The sequence below is a fragment of the Canis lupus genome, chromosome 21 (genome assembly GCF_011100685.1).
Source record: "Canis lupus familiaris isolate Mischka breed German Shepherd chromosome 21, alternate assembly UU_Cfam_GSD_1.0, whole genome shotgun sequence".
NCBI lineage: Eukaryota > Metazoa > Chordata > Mammalia > Carnivora > Canidae > Canis > Canis lupus.
This window is the reverse complement of record NC_049242.1, coordinates 24,294,879-24,315,527: the sequence shown is the minus strand read 5'-3', so window position 1 is coordinate 24,315,527 and position 20,649 is coordinate 24,294,879. Positions and strand designations below refer to the sequence as shown.

Below are 20,649 nucleotides of genomic sequence, written 5' to 3'. Positions count from 1 at the left end.
CAAAAGAAAACAGGAGTGTGTTTAGTGGACAAGAAGAATATTCAAGGTAGAGAGAAGTATGAACAAAGGCCTGAAGGAGATAAAAGAGAGCCATGCTGTTTATATACAGTAACAGTGTTCCAGGCAGAAAAAACAGCAAGACAAATTACCTGAGGGGGAAATGGGCTTGGTGTGTTCAGAAGCAATAAGGCCAGTGGTTGAAGTAGAGTAAGCAGAGGGGAGATGAGCAGGAGAAGATAAAGTAATAAATATAATAAGGAGCCAGATCATGTGGGGTCTCATAGCCATTTCTAGTAGTTTGACTTTTACTTTGAATGAGATGAAAAGTCACTGATGGGTTTTAAGTAAAGGTGTGTCAAGGTCTGCCTTATGTTTTCATAGGCTCACTGGTTTCCGTGTTGAGAACAGATCGAAGGGGTAGAAGCTAGAAAAATGAGAGCTGAAGTAGTAAAGTTTGCTACTCACACATTACTCTTACATGCTTTCTTAAGAGAAACCTTAATGAACTGGAAACTGTACACAAGGAAGTTTTACATAGCCGAGCCTCATATACTATGTGGATTATAATGGAAAAAGATGAGGATTGCTTTTCAGAGGTGGACTTACTTGGCTGCTGCTTGCAGACCACAGGCTCTGATAATCTGGACTGAGATAGAGACAGCTCGGGCAGCAAGAACTCCCTCTGCTGTCCTGGGAGTACGCCTGTACCTTAGGCCCACATCCAGTAAACCTAAAGGATGAGGGGAAAAAGAAAAAGATAAAAAGATTAGTTGGAACAGTTTCTGTTGTATCAAATCCCAAGTCCTGGTCAAAAGGAAGAGGATAAACACTACAATCCTAATGAACAAGTGACATTAGCAGTGAGATAAAATGTCCATGGCCAGAATCACTTTGTATTATTGTACTTTATGATGAATAAAGGCAGAACAAAAGTTACTATTTTCACTTTACATCCAATAAACTATGGCTCAGAGACTGAAATGCTTGCCAAAATCACACAACTATCAGAGGCAGAACTTAATTTCAGATTTTTTAAACTCCCAGTTATTTTTTTTTTAAGATTTTAAATTCATTTGAGAGAGAGAGAGAGAGAATGGGGGGTGGGTAGTGGGAGAGGCAAAGGGAGAAGGAGAAGCAGACTCCCTACTAAGCAGGAAGCTCAACACAGGGCTCAATCCTAGGACCTAGAGATCATGACCTGAGCCAAAAACAGACACTTAGCCAACTGAGACACCCAAGTGCCCCTAAACTCTCAGTTATTTTTATAGAATTGAGATGGATTCCACTTTTCTTCTTTTTTAAACTTTTAAAAGGTTTTCACACTTACATTTCTATTATCCTTTTACTACTACCACCCAAAACACCCTTTATATGCCCTTTATAAAAATTCTACCTTTCTATTATCATATTTCAGAGAAAGCTTTAAGAAATAACTGACAAGCTGATCAGTGACAGTCTGGAGGAATAACTTAATCTTAGTCATGGTAAAATAAAAACTTTTGCTTTGGCAGATACTCTCAAGCAAGCAAGTATAGTAACTTAACTTGGGAGGCCAAGTCTACATACCTGGAGGTCATCCTACTGAAACAATTAGGATGCAATTTAAAACTCCAAATTCTAATGAATCTCTTTCAACTTTAAATCTTAACCTCTTCCTTTCTTACAGTGAATTCTCAGTTCATGCTAATTGTATTCCACCAATCCCACATCTGCACATGTTGCCCCGGAATTATTAATAATTCTCTGAGCACACCTTACATAACACTTAGGACTTATGCTGTGAGGCTTCTTAAATGCTTGCTAAAGTTAAAGGTGAAATGAGACAAGCCACATTTATACAGACAGGCCATGGAAATATGAATTTTCTAAAATTGTAGACAAAATTTGCATATAACACACTCATTCATTTTTCTAAAAGAAGGTAGATCATAGTTTCCATTAGATTCTTTTTTTTCGTTTTCATTAGATTCTTAAAAAGGTAAGTCTCACAAAATATGAAGAGTCTGTATTTACAGAGAAAAGGGATATTTATGTATATGGAATTCGAAAGGGAGAGACAAAGCAGTCTTCAATTACCTGATGACTGGTTTCTCAGTTCTTTCCTATTTTCAAGCCTGGGGGTTAAAGGGAGATTAAAGGTCTGTATTCCCACATCCTCACGGTGCTGCATGGTTACCATGGCACAGATCCTTGATAATGGCAAGGTTCCTCTGGCAACCATCTGGTCTCTCACGTTGGGATAATAGTATCTGTAAGCCACAAAAGCACAAGCTGTGAGTTAGAAGAATTAGGTGGAAAAACGATTCAGTTTGCCCAAGGGATCAGCTTTTGGTATTGAGTTATCCTTGAAGCCTGGTCTGTCTGTATTTGTGGTATACAGCTGTGGTCGTGTCTGGCTGGATTTATTGCCCATCATGTGGAGGAGGAACTCCATAAATTATACTCTGTGTTCAGAACAAAGCCCCGCTCCCTACAAACTGGTTATCTGCATCTGACTTGGACTTCTGGGAGTAGCCACTTTTGAGAGCATTCACCCTGTAGCAGCAAAAGTGGTTCTAAGTGGAGCAGTCCCAATCTCTTCTATGGCTTAAGGCCTAAGTCCCTCAAATTTAAAGGATCAGTTAGTACCTACCATACTTCTTTTGACATTCCTAAGAATGCCAAAACATTCCATTCTTTTATCAGTTTTAAATCAAACCTAAATTCATCTGACTTTTTAGGAAAAATTTCTGGCAAGTGAATGGTACTCTTCCCTAGTTCTGTTCTGGATGCTCTATCTTCTTTTATATCTATACTTTGTCATTTTTGTTGGTTTCTTGGGAGTAGGGATGTAAAGGAGGCTGAGCATCTGTATTCATGTAAAGTCTGTGACATGAGTGGATCTATATTTTATGAAGGCTACTCTTTTGGTGTTGGGAAGAATGGATTATAAGAAGTAAGTCTAGAGGTGGGGAGACCAGTCAGGAGGCTTCATTAATTTAGCCATGATATGATAAGGGTCTGAACCAAATAAGGCAGTAATAGGAGAAAACAGGTAGACCGAAATATTTAAGAGCAGTAGGAAGTAAAACTGATAGAATTTCACTTCCAAATGTAACAAGTGGTTAGAAGCATGAGATACAACTGTTCCTAAGAGCCTAATAATTAAGCAGATTTCAGTAAAATCTGGAGAAGAGTCACTAACAAACCAGATGATATAAAATAAGTAGTAGGGATTGCTTCACTTCCTTACAATTCAACCTAAGCTATCAAAGGAAGCATGCTCTGTGATTCTGTACTTCCTTCCTAGGTACAAAATTGGTTTCATATTATACCTGCACCAGATTTCAAACTGGACTCCACCTCCAGGCACAAGCCCCTGTGCAGAGAAGGCACTCAGTAGAAGCCTTTGCACTGGAACTTCAGCTGGCAACAGAAGAGAGTGATGGTGTTCACTATTAAAGATGGGATCTGGAACACAGAGTGTGGTTGCAGATCTGAAAGGCTTCAGAGAGACTCCTTTGGAAAAGAAAAGCAATTCAGTATAATCCAACACAACATCTAGTGTTTTATATGTAGTAAGACAGTATGTTAACATCCAGTATTATTATATTTTATCCTCATAATACTCCTGTGAGGAAAACAAAGCAACTATTATTACTCCTACTTAACAGACAGAATATGGACATATTGAGGTTACATAGTGAACCCAAAGGTCTTAGAGGTAGTAGGTCATGGACCTGGAACCAGAATCTTTATCTTCTATGTTATTTCTACAAAAGTCCATTTCCCTAGTAGCTATGGTCCCCAAAATTTTCATGATAATGCAGAAGAAAGAGATCCCTTTGTTGTCGGACAATATTTAAGGGTTGCAGTTTCTCTACATCTTCATCAACACCTCTTGGTCTATGCTTTGTTTTTGGTTTTCTTAATTATTGCCATCTAGGTGTATCTTGTGAAGCTTTTGGTTTTCATTCCCCAAATGACTAATGATGCTGAGTATCTTTTCACATGCTTACTGGCCTTTGTAGATCTTAGGAGAAATGTCTATTCAGATCTTCTGAATATTTTTTAATTAGACTTTTTAAATTATTATTTGTAAGAGTTTTTTAGGAGCACCTGGGTGCCTTAGTCGGTTACGTGTCTGCCTTCAGCTCAGGTCTTGATCCCAGAGTCCTGGGATTGAGCCCCACATCAGGCTCCCTGCTCACTGGGGAGTCTGCTTCTCCCTCTGCCTTTTACTCCACTCATGCTCACTCTCTCAAATAAATAAAATCTTTTTTAAAAAATATTTTAAAAAATATATTCTGGATGTAAGTCCCTTATCTGAACCCCCAAAATCAATAATGGCAGCACTTTTGCAGTTATTTGTGGACATGCTCAGAATGGCAAAAAAATTGAGTCACTTGACTTCATTGTTCCAAGCTTAGCTTAAACAAAGTGACACTCTGCTTTCCTGTTTTAGCTCTCACAGATGATCAGATGATGGAGATGGTAGAGGCTAGTGTGGTGTAATGCAAGAATACCTGGCTCTGGGGTCAGCTGGATGGGGTCTGAACATGAACCTTGTTATTGTCACTGGGGCAGCCTCAGTCACTTAACATTTCTGAAACTCGTTCTCTCTTTTGTAAAATAAAGAAAATAGAATCTACTAGAATAAGTTGTTTTAGGATTTACAATTATGATCTATGTGAGATATATATGTACATATTTCCCCTAAGAGCAATGGTTCAGTATTCCCTAACTCAGTGTTCCTAACGCTATGTTATGTAGAATATAACTGCTGTGAGTAATGAGGATCAACTGTATGTGCATAGATAAAAGTGAGGAGGTATGTAAATGATATAAGATGGGGCAAAATATAACTTGTGGATCTAGGTAAAAGGTATATTGAAGTTCTTTGTGATATTTTTGTTAAATTTTCTATAAATTTGAAATCCTATCAAAACACTTATAATCCTTATAAGTTACAAGACACAACTTATAAGAAAAGAAAAATAAAAACTTAGCCCATTTCCTCTACTACTCAGGATAAGACTAGAAACATTTAGGAACACAAAATTCACTCAGGAAAAAAAAATTCTAAGTACAGCCAATGAAAGAACCATACAAAAATGAGAAACTCTAACCTCCCAAACCTACCGTTTTCAGGGAACTCAGGTCCTTTTAGCACACTGGATTGGGAGTCTTGAACTGGAAAGTAGTACTGGACATAACAATCTGCTTCTCCCCAGACTGTTGCCTGAAGAGGGGCTAGCCCTTTAATTTTCTCTACGCGGAGCTCAAAGTGATGTTCCATCAATCCATTTCTTTGGTCTTCAGCCTATTGAATGAAATAGAGATACTGGTGAGCTTTAAAGAAAAACTTTCTTGGAATATTCCTGCTTCTCTATGAAATATGTGCTTAGATGAAAAAATGGGCATAATTAGTTGACACTAAAACAGATACTTAATTTTCATTGTATATAAATCTAACAACTGCTCATTGTAATTAGATCAAAGTGGATTTACTCTAGACTGTGAGACTAGGTCAATATTAGGAAATCCATAAGTGTAATATAGTTCATTAATGGAACAAAGGAAAAAACATGACAATCTCGATAAATGCTAAAAAGGTATTTGATTCAACACTGTCTCCTGATTCTTAGTACACTAAGAATAGAATACGTCAAGAATAGCTTAATAGAATAAAGAATATATATATATATATATATATGAAGCAAAGAGGTATTAATATGCTAATTTTTTAAAAAATATTTTATTTATTTTAGATAGAGAGAGAGAGGGAGGGAGGGAGAGACAGACAGATAGTGTAAGTATGAGCCAGGGGAGTGGGAGAAGCACACTTCCCACTGAGCTCGATCCCAGGACCTTGGGATTATGACCTGAGCCAAAGGCAGATGCTTAACCGACTGAGCCACCCAGATACCCCCATACTAATTTTTTTTAAGTAGGCTCTATGTCCAACGTAGGGCTCAAACTCATGACCCTGAGATCAAGAGTCACATAATCTGCTGATTGAGCCAGCCAGGCACCCCAATTTACTTACTATTTTTAATGAAGTTGGGAATAACACTGAGACTATTCATTAATGATAAAGACTAGTCAGGGAGGTTGTGAACATACCATTACTGGTTACCTATACTAATAACAATTTAATGTTTTTATTATTTACTCTAGCCAGGCACTATACAAACCCCTTCACTTGTAGTAGCTAATGTAACATGTATAGCTAACAACAGTGGAACCTGGGTTTGAATTCAGGTAGTCTGACTCCAGAGCCAAGGCTCTTTATCTCTACTCTATACAGCTTCAACAGATACTAGACAACTGATATTTGAGAATATTCAAAGAGGGAATTCAGGATTCAGATAGGGGTCAAATTGTATGATTTATTTATAACAAATCTATTCCATGAATTTGGAATAGAAATCGCATAAGGTCTTTGCTTTGTATTCTAAAAACATATCAGCAATATCTGTTCCAAAATCTTCTTTAGGAAAACAGATAACTTTCAGTTCAATTCCCCAGAGAAGAAAAATATGAGTAAAAAACCTCATAATCTCACCAGCTGTTTAATTTGGCCATACAGTATTAGAGTAATTTAATAATTTAGTTCTGCAGATGCCAAAATAGAGAGACATGAATACAGGAAGAAAAACAATTGTCTTTATAGATATCTAATCTTTCAAAGAGTTTTTATGCTCATAGTAACATTTTCTAACTTTTAGTATGGAATTTAACAAAATCTGAGTTTACACTGCAATGTGAAGGCCATATAACACTTAAATAGACTTGAGAATATTATAGGTAAGTTTTCTTTGTGCTTTTATGTCATTTTTAAATTTAAAAAGCTATGCTTATTTATTAATAAACACTAGTATCTAATAGAAACAGTAGAGAAGAGTTTGGAGTTCATAACATACAAATAAACAAAAACCTACACATCGACATTTTCCTAATCTTTCTCTGTTAGAGACAACACATTTGTCATTCAGGTTCAGATTTAAAAAAATAACATACTTAAATCTGTCTCCAGACTGAGATTTGGCTCTACGGATAAAGACACCAAAAGTAAGATACTACAGGACATGATACAATTGAATGAAGACTGGACTTTATGTTAGAAGGCTGGTGTCTAGGGGCACCTGGATGGCTCAGTAGGTTAAGTGTCTGACTTTTGATTTCAGCTCAGGTCATGATCTCAGTGTTGTAAGATAGAGCCCAGCATCAAGCTCCACACTCAGTGGGGTGTCTGCTTGAGACTCTTTCCCTCCCCCTCTGCTCTTCCCCCCTTGCACATGCTATCTCTCTGGCTCTCAAAAAAAGAAGAGAAAGCTTGTGCTGAATTTTGATTCTCCCATTCTTAGCTATGTGACCCAGACAAATCACTTATGTGATTGACTGTGTTTCATCACCTAAAAAGTGAGTGACAATGATTCCCCCTCATGTAGTATTAGGGAAATCAACATGAAAAAGTATATGAATGTGCTTTCTCAATTATACAGCACTGTACAAAAAAATTACTTTTAAGAATTTACTGGTAGGAAAGCAAGGAACTTCACTACAACTTTCCAACATGGATTTGGTCAAGAAACAGAAAAAGATTTTGCAGGCTTATATTTGGGATCATTCTCAACCTCCTACCCCTATACTCCCCCCCCCCCCAGATTATCTTTTTTTAAAATAAAGACTTTTTAAAAAATGCAGTCTTAGGTTCACCCCAATTTTTAAAAAGGCAATTAATTAAGTTAGTAAATTAGAGAATTAGGATGTGGTTGTCCAATTAGAGTTTCTTTATAAATTCAAAAAGCTCAGAAGGACAGAAATATATTTAAACCATAAAAAATAATTTCTTGGATCTACTGCATTGGAGTACAAATATGTTCTTTTTCACTGCTAAAATAAGGATCTTGGGCAATGGTTTCATTAAAATGTGCAAGATAAAATGAGATTATGAAACTTAAAATTTGCTAATAGATCTTAAGTGTTCTCATCACACACAAAAAGGTAACTAGGTAAAGTGACTGATGTGACTGATATGTTAATTGGCTTCATTGTGGTGATCCTTTCAAAATGTTATGTATATTTAAAGCATCATGTTGTGCACCTTAAATGAGATTATGTTTTTGTAAACAATCAAGTGTTTAGTTAGTACCATAGTAACAGATGCTACAGATGGATGGTCCAGAAAATGTGCTGGCCTAGGGCTGAAGGGAGGAAGTTTTCCTTCTTCATTTTTTAATCTTTGTAGTGCCATTATCTGATCTGAAGAACCCATGGCTAAAAAGACACGAAGACTTCCATTTTGGTGGCCTGAGAACACATCAACCACAGGCATGTAGCTGTCAACAGCAACAACTGGGTACTGAGCATCAAGCAGCAGGCGAGAAATTTTGGGATCTCTAGGGGGAGAGAAATTTCAAATGAGCAAATAACAACCATCAATCATGTCACAGAGTTGCTATTGCATTTCCTACTTGGCTTATTTTCTCATTTGTTAAAAATGGGTCTACAACTAGAAAACACTGGTTTGAAAAAAACACATGATTCTGCCGTAACTCATCAAATAAAAATTACCAGGCAGGTAAGTTCCAAATGTAGCAATTTGAAAGCAGAGAAAGTGTCTGATTTATGTCTGTTATCACCATGACCCCAAGTCCAGCATCTGGGACTGAGCACAATCTTAGTAAAGCCTTGCTGAGTTGCATTACTTTACGGGAAGGCAGTGTGGTCAACTTGAAAAAGTATGGACTTCAGAATCTGGTAGATAAGATTGGGATAATGTTGCCAATAATATTCCATTTATAATCCTTCTAACACTGAAAAAGTTGATACTATCCACTATTAATAGAGGAGAAAAAGTCCAAATGCTCTTCATTATATCATGCTGAATCTTAGCTCTGCCACTTACTTGCTGAATGACTCTAAGTAATCAACTTAACCTTTCTGTTTCCTCTTCTATAAAATGTAGGTAATAAAACTTCCATCAAAGGGCTGCTGTTCGGACTTGCTGAGATAACAAATCTAAAATACAAACTATAATACTTAGCATATAAAAGTGCTCAGTAACTGGTAGCTACTATTGTTTTTATGCTCTTTCAGCAAAGAATGGGGTCTAATGAAATGAGAAGGGAAGGGAAATACCAGACGGGACCTTAATATCACAACTAAAAATGAAGAAAAAGCCAAAGCCTACAACTGACAGGGGCATGATTCCAGCAGTACTCCTTAGTCTGACCACGCTTTCCAATGTTACTATCTTAAGAATATCACTGTTCACAGAAGGCTTATTTATTTTCTCACTAGAATGTCACAATTGTGCCATAAGTGAGACAGGGGGTCTGTCATCACCTTCATTTTACAGATGATGAACAGAAAGCCAGAAAGGCTGACTTTAGCAAGTTAAAGGATAAGTTTCCTTATTTGTAAAAAGAGGATAATGATAATATTTCCTGGGGTTATAGAAAGGCTCATGTGAAACAGGGCCCACAAATTTGAGGGGCTCTCTGCAAAATGTAAAATACAGCATTTAAAACACAGAGCCATAAGAAGGCTTTTAGGGAAGAAGTCAGTGCTAAAATAATTAAATATCAGTACTTTGAACCAAAACAAAAAATGAACAGTCTGCAGTGAGGACAGAAATAACCTTCAGATAAATCGATACCCCACTGGCAAATAGCTGGAGCGAACAGTACTGTTTTTGTGACAGAGAACTAAACCATTAGTTTTGTGCAGTGATAAACTTTGGCAGTAGAGCTTCTTGGTGAAGCAGTAGAACTCTCTGGGTTCTAATCCTGGTTTTACTACTTATAATATATATAACAAGTTATCTAAATCCTCTGTGCCTTTGTTAACTCATCTGTAAAACAGGGGAAATAAAAGTTACCTGCCTTAGAAAACTGTTGTAAGGATTAAATGACTTGATGTATGTAAGTTTCTTAGCATAGGGCCTGAAATATCTCTATCTGTACAATATCTGTAAAACTGTTTTAAAATAGGAGAAAAAAGCAGCAACTGTGGTGAAATTGAGAAAAGTCCTCCAAGGTATTATTGGGCTAGTGATTTTTTGCAAACTAAAAGAATTCCTCTTCAGTCCATACAAAGATAAAGGTGTAAAGTAAAGAATATTTCAAAAGATCCTATTTACTTGAATGACATGTAAAACTGATGGAGAGGGAGTTTCACCAGCCCGAGCAACTTGTCCTGTCCTGGGCTCCGCACCTTGTTCCAAGTTTCAATTACCATCACATTATTCTTCAGCCTTTCCAGGTATTTGGAAGACAGAGAGACAGGAATCACCTGGGGAGAGGAGCAATCAAAAACCAAAACCAAACAAAACCTCACACCTGAGAGAAAGGATTAATTTATGTCTTTATTCAACAAGTACTAACTGAATGCCTAATTTGAACTGAAAGCCATGTACAGTGCTAGAAGCTGAAACCATTAAAATAAAACCCACTCTGTATCCTCAAGACAAGCTAGTCTGGTTTAAGTAACCAACATATAAAGGCCAAATACAAAATGGTATGAGTTCTCTGATGAAAAGCTCATACAGACGGGGCTTTGAGGACACAGAGAAGTTTGTTAGACACGTCAGTCACTGTGCCTGCCCACCTCATCCCCTCATCCAAGCCTTTGTATGGCAAAATGACCCATTTGTAGACCCCTGATGAGATTTTTTTTCTGCCCCGCCCATCCCACAGAAGTTTTTGAAAGAAAGATGGCTACCGACTGGACAAGGGTTGAACACCTAATCAAAGAGCAGCCAATTCATTGACTGGATAGATATGGCCTAGTGCAAAAAGCTCTGCCCAATCGATGTCATGGTAAATAACAAGCCAACTGTTCACTTGAATTTTCAGTGCAAAATTATTCAAGAACTAGCCAGCCAGCTGGTAGCTGAAAGGGAAAGAGAAAGGACGCCTGGGTGGCTCAGTGGTTGAGCACCTGCCTTAGGCTCAGGGCATGATCCCAGAGTCCTGGGATCGAGTTCCGCATCGGGCTCCCCGCAGGGAGTCTGCTTCTCTCTCTGCCTATGTCTCTGCCTCTCTGGTCTCCCATGAGTAAATAAAAGCTTTAAGAAAAAAGAGAAAGGGAAACTCACAAAGAGAAGCAGAGATCTACAGCCAAGAGCAAGTCAGTTAAATTAATGGCAGAATCAAACACTCACAATTTGAAGGGACCAAAGCTGTAGTATAACTGCATCAGCAGAGGAGAGATAAGCCCCATGGTAAAACCAACAGAAAACATGAAAGGAAAATGAATGAAACCAGAAATGATGCATGGCAAGATGACAGGAAGATACCAGAAGAGCATAGAAACCTAAGCAGACCTACTTTTGTATCCATCTTGAAACTACAATTATATTAGGTACCCTGAGAACATTTCTGTTCTGTGAAACCAAAAAAAGTGAAATATAGTGACCTAATCTACAAATAGAGAGATTTCAGAGCAAGCTGCTGGCAGAAAGTAGCCCTAAATTCTGAAGGACAGGCAGAAGTCAACTCATATAAAAAGCTCTGCCTAATAGGAGTCCTGAAGGTTGAAAAGGAACACAAGGCAGAAGGAAAGCACATGTAAAGACACAGCGGTAGTAAAAGAGAATGTTTATGAAACTGTAAGTAGCGGAACACAGCTGGACTTCCTAGTGAGAAGGGAAGAGTGACAGGAGTTGAGACTGGAAAAGTACAGAGACAGTCAGTTCTTAAAGACTCTTGTAGTCCATACTAAATAAACATCTGGACTCTATCCTGAAGGCTCTGGGGAATAGCCGAAGTTTAAAGCAGCGGAGGAAAATACTCAGATTAGTGTTTTAGAAAGATCATTCCTGTTGGTACAAAAAGGAATAGACAGAGAAAGACCAGAAACAGACTAGACTAAAGGCTATCCAGAATGGGAAAGAGAGTCTGAATGAAAGCACTGGCAATTGAGTTGAGGTAAGATTTATTCTGGAGACAATTAAGTTTGCAGCATCTACTGGATTTGGTGAAAAATTATGTAATAAAGAGTCAAGGATATCTCTCAGGTTCTGCTTGGGTTTCTGAATAGATTACAATATGAATTAGGGCAGACAGGACGAGGTGGAGCATATTTGGAAGGAATAATAAATTCAGATTTGGACACACATGAATTCCTTTTTTCATTTAGACATCTTTACTGAATACCTCTGATATGCCAGGAAGTACATTAGGTGTCAAGTGTTAAGTGCTTTTGAGACATCTTGGGACAATGAGTAGCAGAGAGATCAGAAACCTGATTGGAAATGTTTGGATGGAGGTATGGATTTGGAAGTTATCTTCATAAAAATAATAGCTAAAGCTATGGGAATAGAAGTAGTGACCCTGGGAAAAGAGGGTTGGTTTGGAAGAGTGCCAAGGAGCAATGAACAGGAGCATCAATAATTAGAGGTAAGAGAAAGGGAGAAAGAAGTGCTGGGTTACCACTCTTTTCCTATTGGCCAAGAGACTGAAAAAGAACAGCTGTTGATTTAGGAAGAAAATAAAAGTAGAGTTACAAAAATCAAGAAAGGAAACAATCTAAGCAATAGCATCAAATCCTACAGAGAAATCAAGTAAGGTAAGTACTGAAATAAGTAGAGGAATAAAAGAGAGAAAAAATTTTTTAAAAGTGTTGGAGATACAGAAAAGAAAGGGGAAATTTAGTTCTAGAGGAAGCAAAATAGAATTCAGAACTCAGGCAAAAGAGACAGTGGGAAACCATATCAACTGAGACAGAACACATGGAAATGAAGACATAAGTTTTAAAATGTTGACAATGTCTTTTCCTCTTCCTATCCCACAATGGGAATGGATGTGCATGGTAGATAAATTACAAAGGTCTCTTCCAGTCTGAACATCCTAGGTTTCTACAAAAGAATGGAATTATGATTTGGGAAACATACTTGTCTCAGGCCCCCATATATCTTTAAAGGATATGGAAAGTTGATATGTACAAAGTTACCTGAAAAAAGTTAAAGACTGGTTGTGTTGTGCCCCATGCGATGACAGATCTGGTGACTTCCTCTGTGCTGAAAAGCTTGCAATTTAAATAAATGTTGCACGGTGGTTGTTTGTCAGATTCTCCAGTAATGAAATCTTTCCCATCTGGCACCATCAATAGCACATGCAACAGCAAAGCACTCTCCTTGGTTGACTCATTTGTCTGATTTGCTGAATTTTGAGAGGCTGGCACAGCCACGAAGGTCATTGAAGGATTTGGTGCAACAGGGTTTGGTGACTTTGGGTTGGGGAGCACCAAATTCTGCACTTTCTTTGCAGCTTCTTCATGAATTTGATCTATGTTCTCTGGATTTTTGGTACAGGTAACATATTGACCAGGTTCTGACAGTGTCTTATCTAGACTTGTAAGAGCACAAAGTTGGCTATGTTGGGTACTGCTATTTAATTTAGTATTCACACCAGTGAAATCCTTGTTATCTATAACAAGCTCTATGGTTACCTATAAAACACAAAAGGAAGAGAGTTAGCAAGAATGTCTTCTGAAGTCAGAATCAGAATTCTGGAGCTAGAGGCAAATCAGATTATTAGAAAATAATTAACTCATTCTCAAATACCATAATAGTAAGAACGCTAATAGACTATATATACATTACCTTATTAAGATTGAGAAAAGGTAGAGGATTTATCAATGATACAAGATGAGCATGGAACATCATCTTGTGCCAGAAAATAAGGAAAGGCTCAAAAAAAGGACGGAAACATATTGAAAGGATACAGAATTCAGTCAAAGGAGCTCATATTAGCCAAACCTGGGACAATTTGAGCATCAAAATGAATAATAGTGGGGATCTCCCTGGGTGGCTCAGTAGTTTAGTGCCTGCTTTCGGCCCAGGACACAATCCTGGAGTCTCGGAATCGAGTCCCACATTGAGCCTCCTGCATGGAGCCTGCTTCTCCCTCTGCCTATGTCTCTGTCTCTCTCTCTGCCTCTCTCTCTCTCTTTCTCTCTCTCTGTGTGTCTCTCATGAATAAATAAAATCTAAAAAAAAAAGAATAATGTAATGGATTATAACCTATTGAATAATGCAAAAATCCATGAGTCTATACCAACATAAATAAATATGGAAGAATGGGCAACTCTTCTATATAGTAGAATATGATTCTACTTGGAAGGGAAGAGTCAGAAAATCATCATCTTACAATCATTATAGTGATAAGTGATTTAGGTAAATCCCAATGGAGGACATTCTACAAAATAATAGGCCTTACTTTTAAAAAATATCAAAGTACTGAAAGACAAAAAAGGGTTGCAAAACTGTTCCAGACTCAAGGAGATTAGAGAGAGATGACAAATCTAATAGATAACCCTGGACTGGAAAGAAAAATCTATAAATGGACGTACTGTCACAATTGGTGAAATATGCATATGTACTACAGCCATTATCAATGTTAAGTTGATTTTTATACCAGTACAGTGTTGCATATGATAAAGTCCTTGTTCTTAGGAAATATAAGAACTTAGGGGGTGTGAAGAGGCATGATGTCTATAACATATTCTCAAATAGTTCAGAAAAAAATTGTGTGTGGGTGTGGGGGGCAGTGCAGAGGGAGACAAAGAAAAAAAGAGAAAGGGAGAGACAGGAGGTAGATAATTATAAAGCAAATGTGACAAATGTTAGTAATTGGTGAGTCTAGGTAAAGGGTATGTGAGTTCTTTGTACTATTTTTGCAGTTTTTCTCTAAGTTTGAAGTTATTAGAGATAAAAGGGACACACTGTTCCCTTCATTTAAAACCTACAGCAGAGTTCTCTCACTCTATTAAATATGGACAGCAAACTATCTAGAACAGTACTTCTCTCAACACAGCCAGGACAGAAAAATTTCTAGTTCATCAGTTCTATTAATTCCTCCTTTCTGATTTTAATCTTGCAGTCTAGAATGAACTAGGCAAACAAAAAATAAAACTTTGATAGTGAAAGAGTAGCGTGATGTTAATTTTTCATAATGACAATCACATCAGTCTTTAAAACTAAATGGTATTTATTATCAAGAAGATCAGAAATTAGGCAGAGATGGCTTCCAAAAAGAGGCAGCAGATGCAAATCAAGATTAAAAGTATGGAGGTATGAACCAGCACGATACCTTATTGATTCTTTACACAGTTTGACATGGCTATTGGTAGGGAAGCTGCAAGTGATAGGCTAGGGTCTTATACTGGGCCCTGTATTTTATCTTTTGGATAATGGAGAGCCATGGAAATGTCATAGGTATGACTGTGATTATTTTAAAAGCTCATCAGAACAAAGGGGATTTTGTCATAAGAGAAAGTCATATGGAAGCTACACATTCAAATTCTGCCACCTAAGAAATCCTGGAGCTTCCGAATACAAGGAAAGAACTCTCTCTCCAGTGAATTATACATCAGAATTCATTTCACCAGGCCACAAACTCAGTCACTTCTGCCCTCGTTTACTGCCACTTCTCTAGTCCAGACCAACAATTATCTCTTTTCTAGATTAATGTTAAATCTCCCTATTTTTCCTCTTGATCCCTATACTCTATTCTCCACAGTTACCTTTTAAAAATGTAAATCAGGGGCACCTGCGTGGCACACACAGTTGGTTAAACATCTGACTCTTGGTTTCGGCTCAAGTTGTGATCTCAGAGTCATGAGATTGAGCCCCACATTGGAATCCATGCTCAGCGCAGTCTGTTTCTGATTTTCTCTCCCTTTGCCCCTTCCGCTTGTGCTCAATCTCTCTCCCCATAATTAAATTAATTAAAAAAACCAGATGTCACTCTCAATGTTCGTTCTCAGCTCTAAGGATAAAATCTAAACAATTTATGTAGACCTACAAAGCTCTGAACGATATGGCTTCCGCCTGCTTGTCCCATTTTACTTTCTACCATTCTCCCTCTTGGCTCCCTATCCCATGGCAACATTCCTACTTTAGGACCTTTGCATGTGTCATTCCCTTTCTCTGGAATGATCTGCCCTCGACTTTTTACTTGGTGGCCTCTTCCTCTCCTTCAAATCTTACCTAAAATGTCACTTTTTTACAGAGACCTCTGACCACCATCCCCTACTTCCTCCCAGGTATTCACTTTCACATTGTACTGTTTATTTCCTTCACAGCAATTCTGCTCCCCTATTTTCATAGAAGCTGCAAGAGGAGAGACCCTCATTTTCTCGTTCAGTGCCAGCCAGTAACATGTGCTCTCTAAATACTTGACTACTTGAACATCTACCTACGTACCTTAAGGGGGCCCAGGGGAGTCTGACCATGCTCTTGTTGCACTGGAAGCTGGTCACTGAAAGAAAGCAACTCAGACTGAATGACAGTTCGTAAAGACAGTGATGCAGATCCAACAGCTTCTGGCTGAAAGAAGGAGGAAAGAAAGAATTTAGGTTAAATTAAAGACAAGCCACAGGGGATTTTAACTGAAGTGACAATGTAGGACAGTTTAGAAAGGAACCTACATTTTATGAAGTAAATAGCTTAACTATTTGACTGACGCAACTTAAAGTGGGAACCTATATTCTGTCATATTTTGGTTCCCATTCCGGGTTCACTACTTCTCTCTGGAAGATTACAGGGGGTTTCATGAGTCACCAAGAGGTTGGAAGAGAACCTTTTTCTATTTTTAAGAGTTAGTTCTTTACAAAAAGTATTCAACTTCACTATTAAAAATAAAAAGTAACATCTAGATGATACAAATTTTTGCCATTAAGCTGGAAAAATTACAAAACTTAATATATCTTATGCTCTTAAGGTTATAAAGAAACAGGCTATCATAAATGTGTGAAGTTGGGAATATAAGTTGGCAACATAGTTCTGGACAGCAAATTTGGCAGTAAATATTAAAAGCTTTAAATATTCACTCTTTATCCCAGTAATTTCACTTGAGAATTTATACTGAAGAAATAACAAATACATAAAAAGCTTATACATAAATATGCCTATTTTTGAAATCAACAATTAGTAATAGCTAGAGGTCTAATAATCAAGAATTATTCAGTTAATTATAGCACATTGCTACAATACAATAATACACAGCCATTAAAACGATGTTTACAAGAAGTCTAAAATAATAACAGTATTTATTATAATGCTTGATAGAAATAGTATTAAGTATATATAGTAAATCTTCAAATATTTATAAAGATAATGTTAAATTTTTTAAAAAGCAGGATAAAAACTATATTCAAAATTATCCTAATACTGCCAAAGATTTAAACATGTATTTTATTTATTTGAAAAAAAAAAAATAACAAAAACAAAGGGGAAACATAAATATTAGCAAAGTTATTTCTTGGTGTTGGGATTTAGACAATTTTGCTTTTTCAGAATTATTTTTTCAAGTTCTCTGCAAAAAACACATACAATTCTTTCATTAGAAAGAAGCCATGAAAAAAAAAAAAAAAAAAAAAGAAGCCATGAGCTAGATGATTCAATGTAAATATACTGGAATGTTTATAGAGAGGCAGTCTTGAGGTTGTAGAATTGTGTTTTTCCACCTCTTCCTATTTTGGTAAATTTTCCAAAACGAATGGGACGCCTGGGTGGCTCAGCGGTTGAGCACCTGCCTTCAGCCCAGGGTGTGATCCTGGAGTCCCGGGATCAAGTCCCACACCAGCCTCCCTGCATGAACCCTGCTTCTCCCTCTGCCTATGTCTCTGCCTTTCTCTCTCTCTCTGTGTCTCTCATGAATAAATAAATAAAATCTTAAAAAAATTTTTTTTCCAAAAAGAACTTATTTGTATCCTCTGAAAAAAGAAACAAAAACCCCCCACGATACATTCTTCGTGCTCTCCATACCAAAGAGGTGGTCAAAGATTAGGAAGGCTATTACTGAAAGAAGTTAAAAACTGCTCACAAAAAAAAAAAAAAAAAAAAAAAACAAAAACCTGCTCACAACATAGTTTATTGATTTATGCTGTGCCAATTACAAGTGGATTTTATAAACTTGGAATAAGCTGATCAAAACTGCTATCTACATTATATTATCTTGGACCTCTACATATTTTGCCTGAAAATAGGAAATAGAGTCTCAAATTAAGGCTAATAATTTATATCAATCCAGATAGTCTCCTCTCTGTAGCAGGGAATACAGTGAAGAGGTTAAGATCATAGGGTCTAAAGCCAGAAAACTTGAGATAGAATCCTGCCTCGCTTTATCTTTTATTAGCTTGAGTGATCTAAGTTACTAAACTTCATCAAATCTCAGTTTCTCTGTCCACAAATAAAGAAAATAATGTACTTAATTCACAGACTTGTGATGGTTAAATTTGGTAGTATATTGGTGTAGTACCTTAGCATATCTGGCTTCTGACAAATAGCAAACAGATATTAGAAATAATAATATGCTATGTTTGGAGAAATTCCTAGTACAGGTAGGAATATAATTTTAAGTATATTCTAATTCCCTAGTGTAAATGGTAAGGCAAAGGTCAAAGGTACCTTTTTCTGTGGGGTTTTCTTTGCATAAATTTGGAAAGTGAGATTGGAATTCCACCAGTGTTCTATCATTGGGCCACCAAATTGTACTGGAAACACAAATCGCTGTTGGAATTTCACCACTGTAAGGAGAACCAAACACATAAGAACATGTCAGGCTACCCAACTAGAGTCATCATCAATTCATGCTTTGACACCACCCACCTCCCTTTTGATCTAAAATCTTTTAGAAATTTAGTCAGTGTGGGGCACCTGGGTAGCTCAGTTGGTTAAGTGTCTGAGTTCGGCTCAGATCATAATCTCAGGGTCCTGGTATTGAGGCCCACAGTCGGGTTCCGAGCTTAGTGGGAAGTCTGCTTGCCCATCTCCCTTCTTGTGCACTCCCTCTCTAATAAGTAAATAAAATCTTAAAAAAAAAAAAAGATGTGAAGAGATAGATCTTCACTGGTGTAAGGTGATAGGATTTGTTTTAAGAAGACAAAAGATAAGCAGTATAACAAAAAAAGAAGGGAGTGGGCCAGAAGTGGGACAAGAGGGATTAAATAAAGGAAGAGAAGAATTGAATAAAAAACTGTAATACTGAAAATGAGTTTATTTTTTGGCTGAAGACTAGGGGACTCCTACTGTCACATTTACATAAGGTATCAGGTACTGATGTTAGTTGGCAGTGTTAAGGCAGGGTAGAGTCTGTGTCTTAGAAGGGAAAGGATTTCTACTGTAATAATAAATGTAAATGGAATAAAGTAGTGTTAGTATTTGAGTTTGTGCTCACTGCTATGGGGCTTTAACACAGTTAAAAAACAGAAAAAGGATTTTGGGATTAGAATAAAAGAATAGGAGGTCAAGCTCCAGTTCTATTACTTACTAGTGACCAACTTTGCCACAATTTCCCACCTGTAAAATGATCTTCCTATTCACTCACTTCTATACCCTTAAAATGGATCTGGAAAACCTTCATAAAAGGCCCAGTTACAGAAGAAATTGCTATTTGTGGTATTCATTCAAACTGACACTTTGGTTTATTGATCAATTTCATTCATCTTTGCCATCTTAATTCTTGACTCTGTATATTTCTCTTGGCACTCATAAACAAGATCTGGGTCTCCTAATCTTGATCTCCACATAGGAGCTGTAAACAAAAGGTCTGGGCCCAGGAAGCCCACACCCATTGGACCAGTTTACCTGATTATTCAACCAGGAGAAGGGAAATAAGCAACACCTACAATCTCATTGGTGTTGGAAGGATTGAGGTAACAGATGAAAAAGCACTTTGAACACTGAAAAATATTTTTTGTACAAATAGAACTCTATTTCATTCAGATTTTTCCTCACCATCTAGGTACATTTTTACACTGTATTACTCTATTTCTCACATAATTCTCGGTTTCTTAAGCTCATGGCTTTTTTTTTTTTTTATTAAAAGTGAGTCGGGGAGCCCCGGTGGCGCAGTGGTTTAGCGCCACCTGCAGCCCGGGGTGTGATCCTGGAGATCCGGGATCAAGTCCCGCATCGGGCTTCCTGCATGGAGCCTGCTTCTCCCTCTGCCTGTGTCTCTGCCTCTCTCTTCGCTATCTCTGAATGAATAAATAAATAAATAAATCTTAAAAAAAAAAAAAAAAGGTGAGTTAAGGCAATAATGAAATAAACTGTAAATAAATGGCTAAACAATGTCCCAGAGAAGATTTGTTTTTTTTTGTTTTTGTTTTTGTTTAAGAACTGGAAGTGATAATAATAGAGTTGGAAGGTTACTTTGAAAATACCTAGTCTAATCTATGTTATTGTTAAGGGGGGCCCTCAGATGAAAAAGGGGATTTTCCTTAAGCTCATACAATTAGTGTGTGGTATAAACAGAACTAGAACTCTGTCTTCTAATTCCTGGCTTGATGCTTATTCCACACTGCCTGTATGATCTTTTTCAGAAGGACACAGGGAAAACTCAACCACTGTGCCCAACAATGATAATAATTTAAAAGCGATACAGATTAAGAGCACATGAATTGGAATAAAACATGTTCTAGGTTCAGGGGCACCAGGGTGGCTCAGTTGGTTAAGCATCTGACTCTTGATTTCTGTTCAGGTCATGATCTCTGGGTCACAGGATTAAGTCCTGTGCTTAAGATTCCCTCTCTCCCTTTCCCTTTGCCCCTCCCTACCCTCTTTCTCTCTCTCTCTCGCTCTCCTCTCTCATTAGATAAAGAAATAAAATCTTGTATGAAAATCAATGAAAAGGTTAATGTATATAAAACACT

The 20,649-nt window shown here is 37.3% G+C and overlaps 1 protein-coding gene across 19 annotated transcripts in view; it reads right to left on the bottom strand.

The window, feature by feature from the left end:
- C2CD3 (C2 domain containing 3 centriole elongation regulator) overlaps positions 1-20,649 on the bottom strand; it is a 151,022-nt gene that overhangs the window by 77,435 nt on the left and 52,938 nt on the right. For all 19 annotated transcript variants that reach the window (XR_005375650.1, XR_005375655.1, XR_005375653.1 and 16 more), the window contains exons 12-20: positions 18,404-18,522; positions 16,199-16,321; positions 12,943-13,440; positions 10,130-10,281; positions 8,138-8,384; positions 5,122-5,302; positions 3,315-3,498; positions 2,077-2,249; positions 607-730 (exon numbers count right to left, since the gene is read on the bottom strand). Coding sequence is in view for 12 of the 19 variants with exons in the window: in XM_038568660.1 (XP_038424588.1) it covers positions 607-730; positions 2,077-2,249; positions 3,315-3,498; positions 5,122-5,302; positions 8,138-8,384; positions 10,130-10,281; positions 12,943-13,440; positions 16,199-16,321; positions 18,404-18,522 (1,801 nt within the window). In the remaining 7 variants the exon portion in view is untranslated. The remainder of the gene's footprint in view (positions 1-606; positions 731-2,076; positions 2,250-3,314; positions 3,499-5,121; positions 5,303-8,137; positions 8,385-10,129; positions 10,282-12,942; positions 13,441-16,198; positions 16,322-18,403; positions 18,523-20,649) is intronic.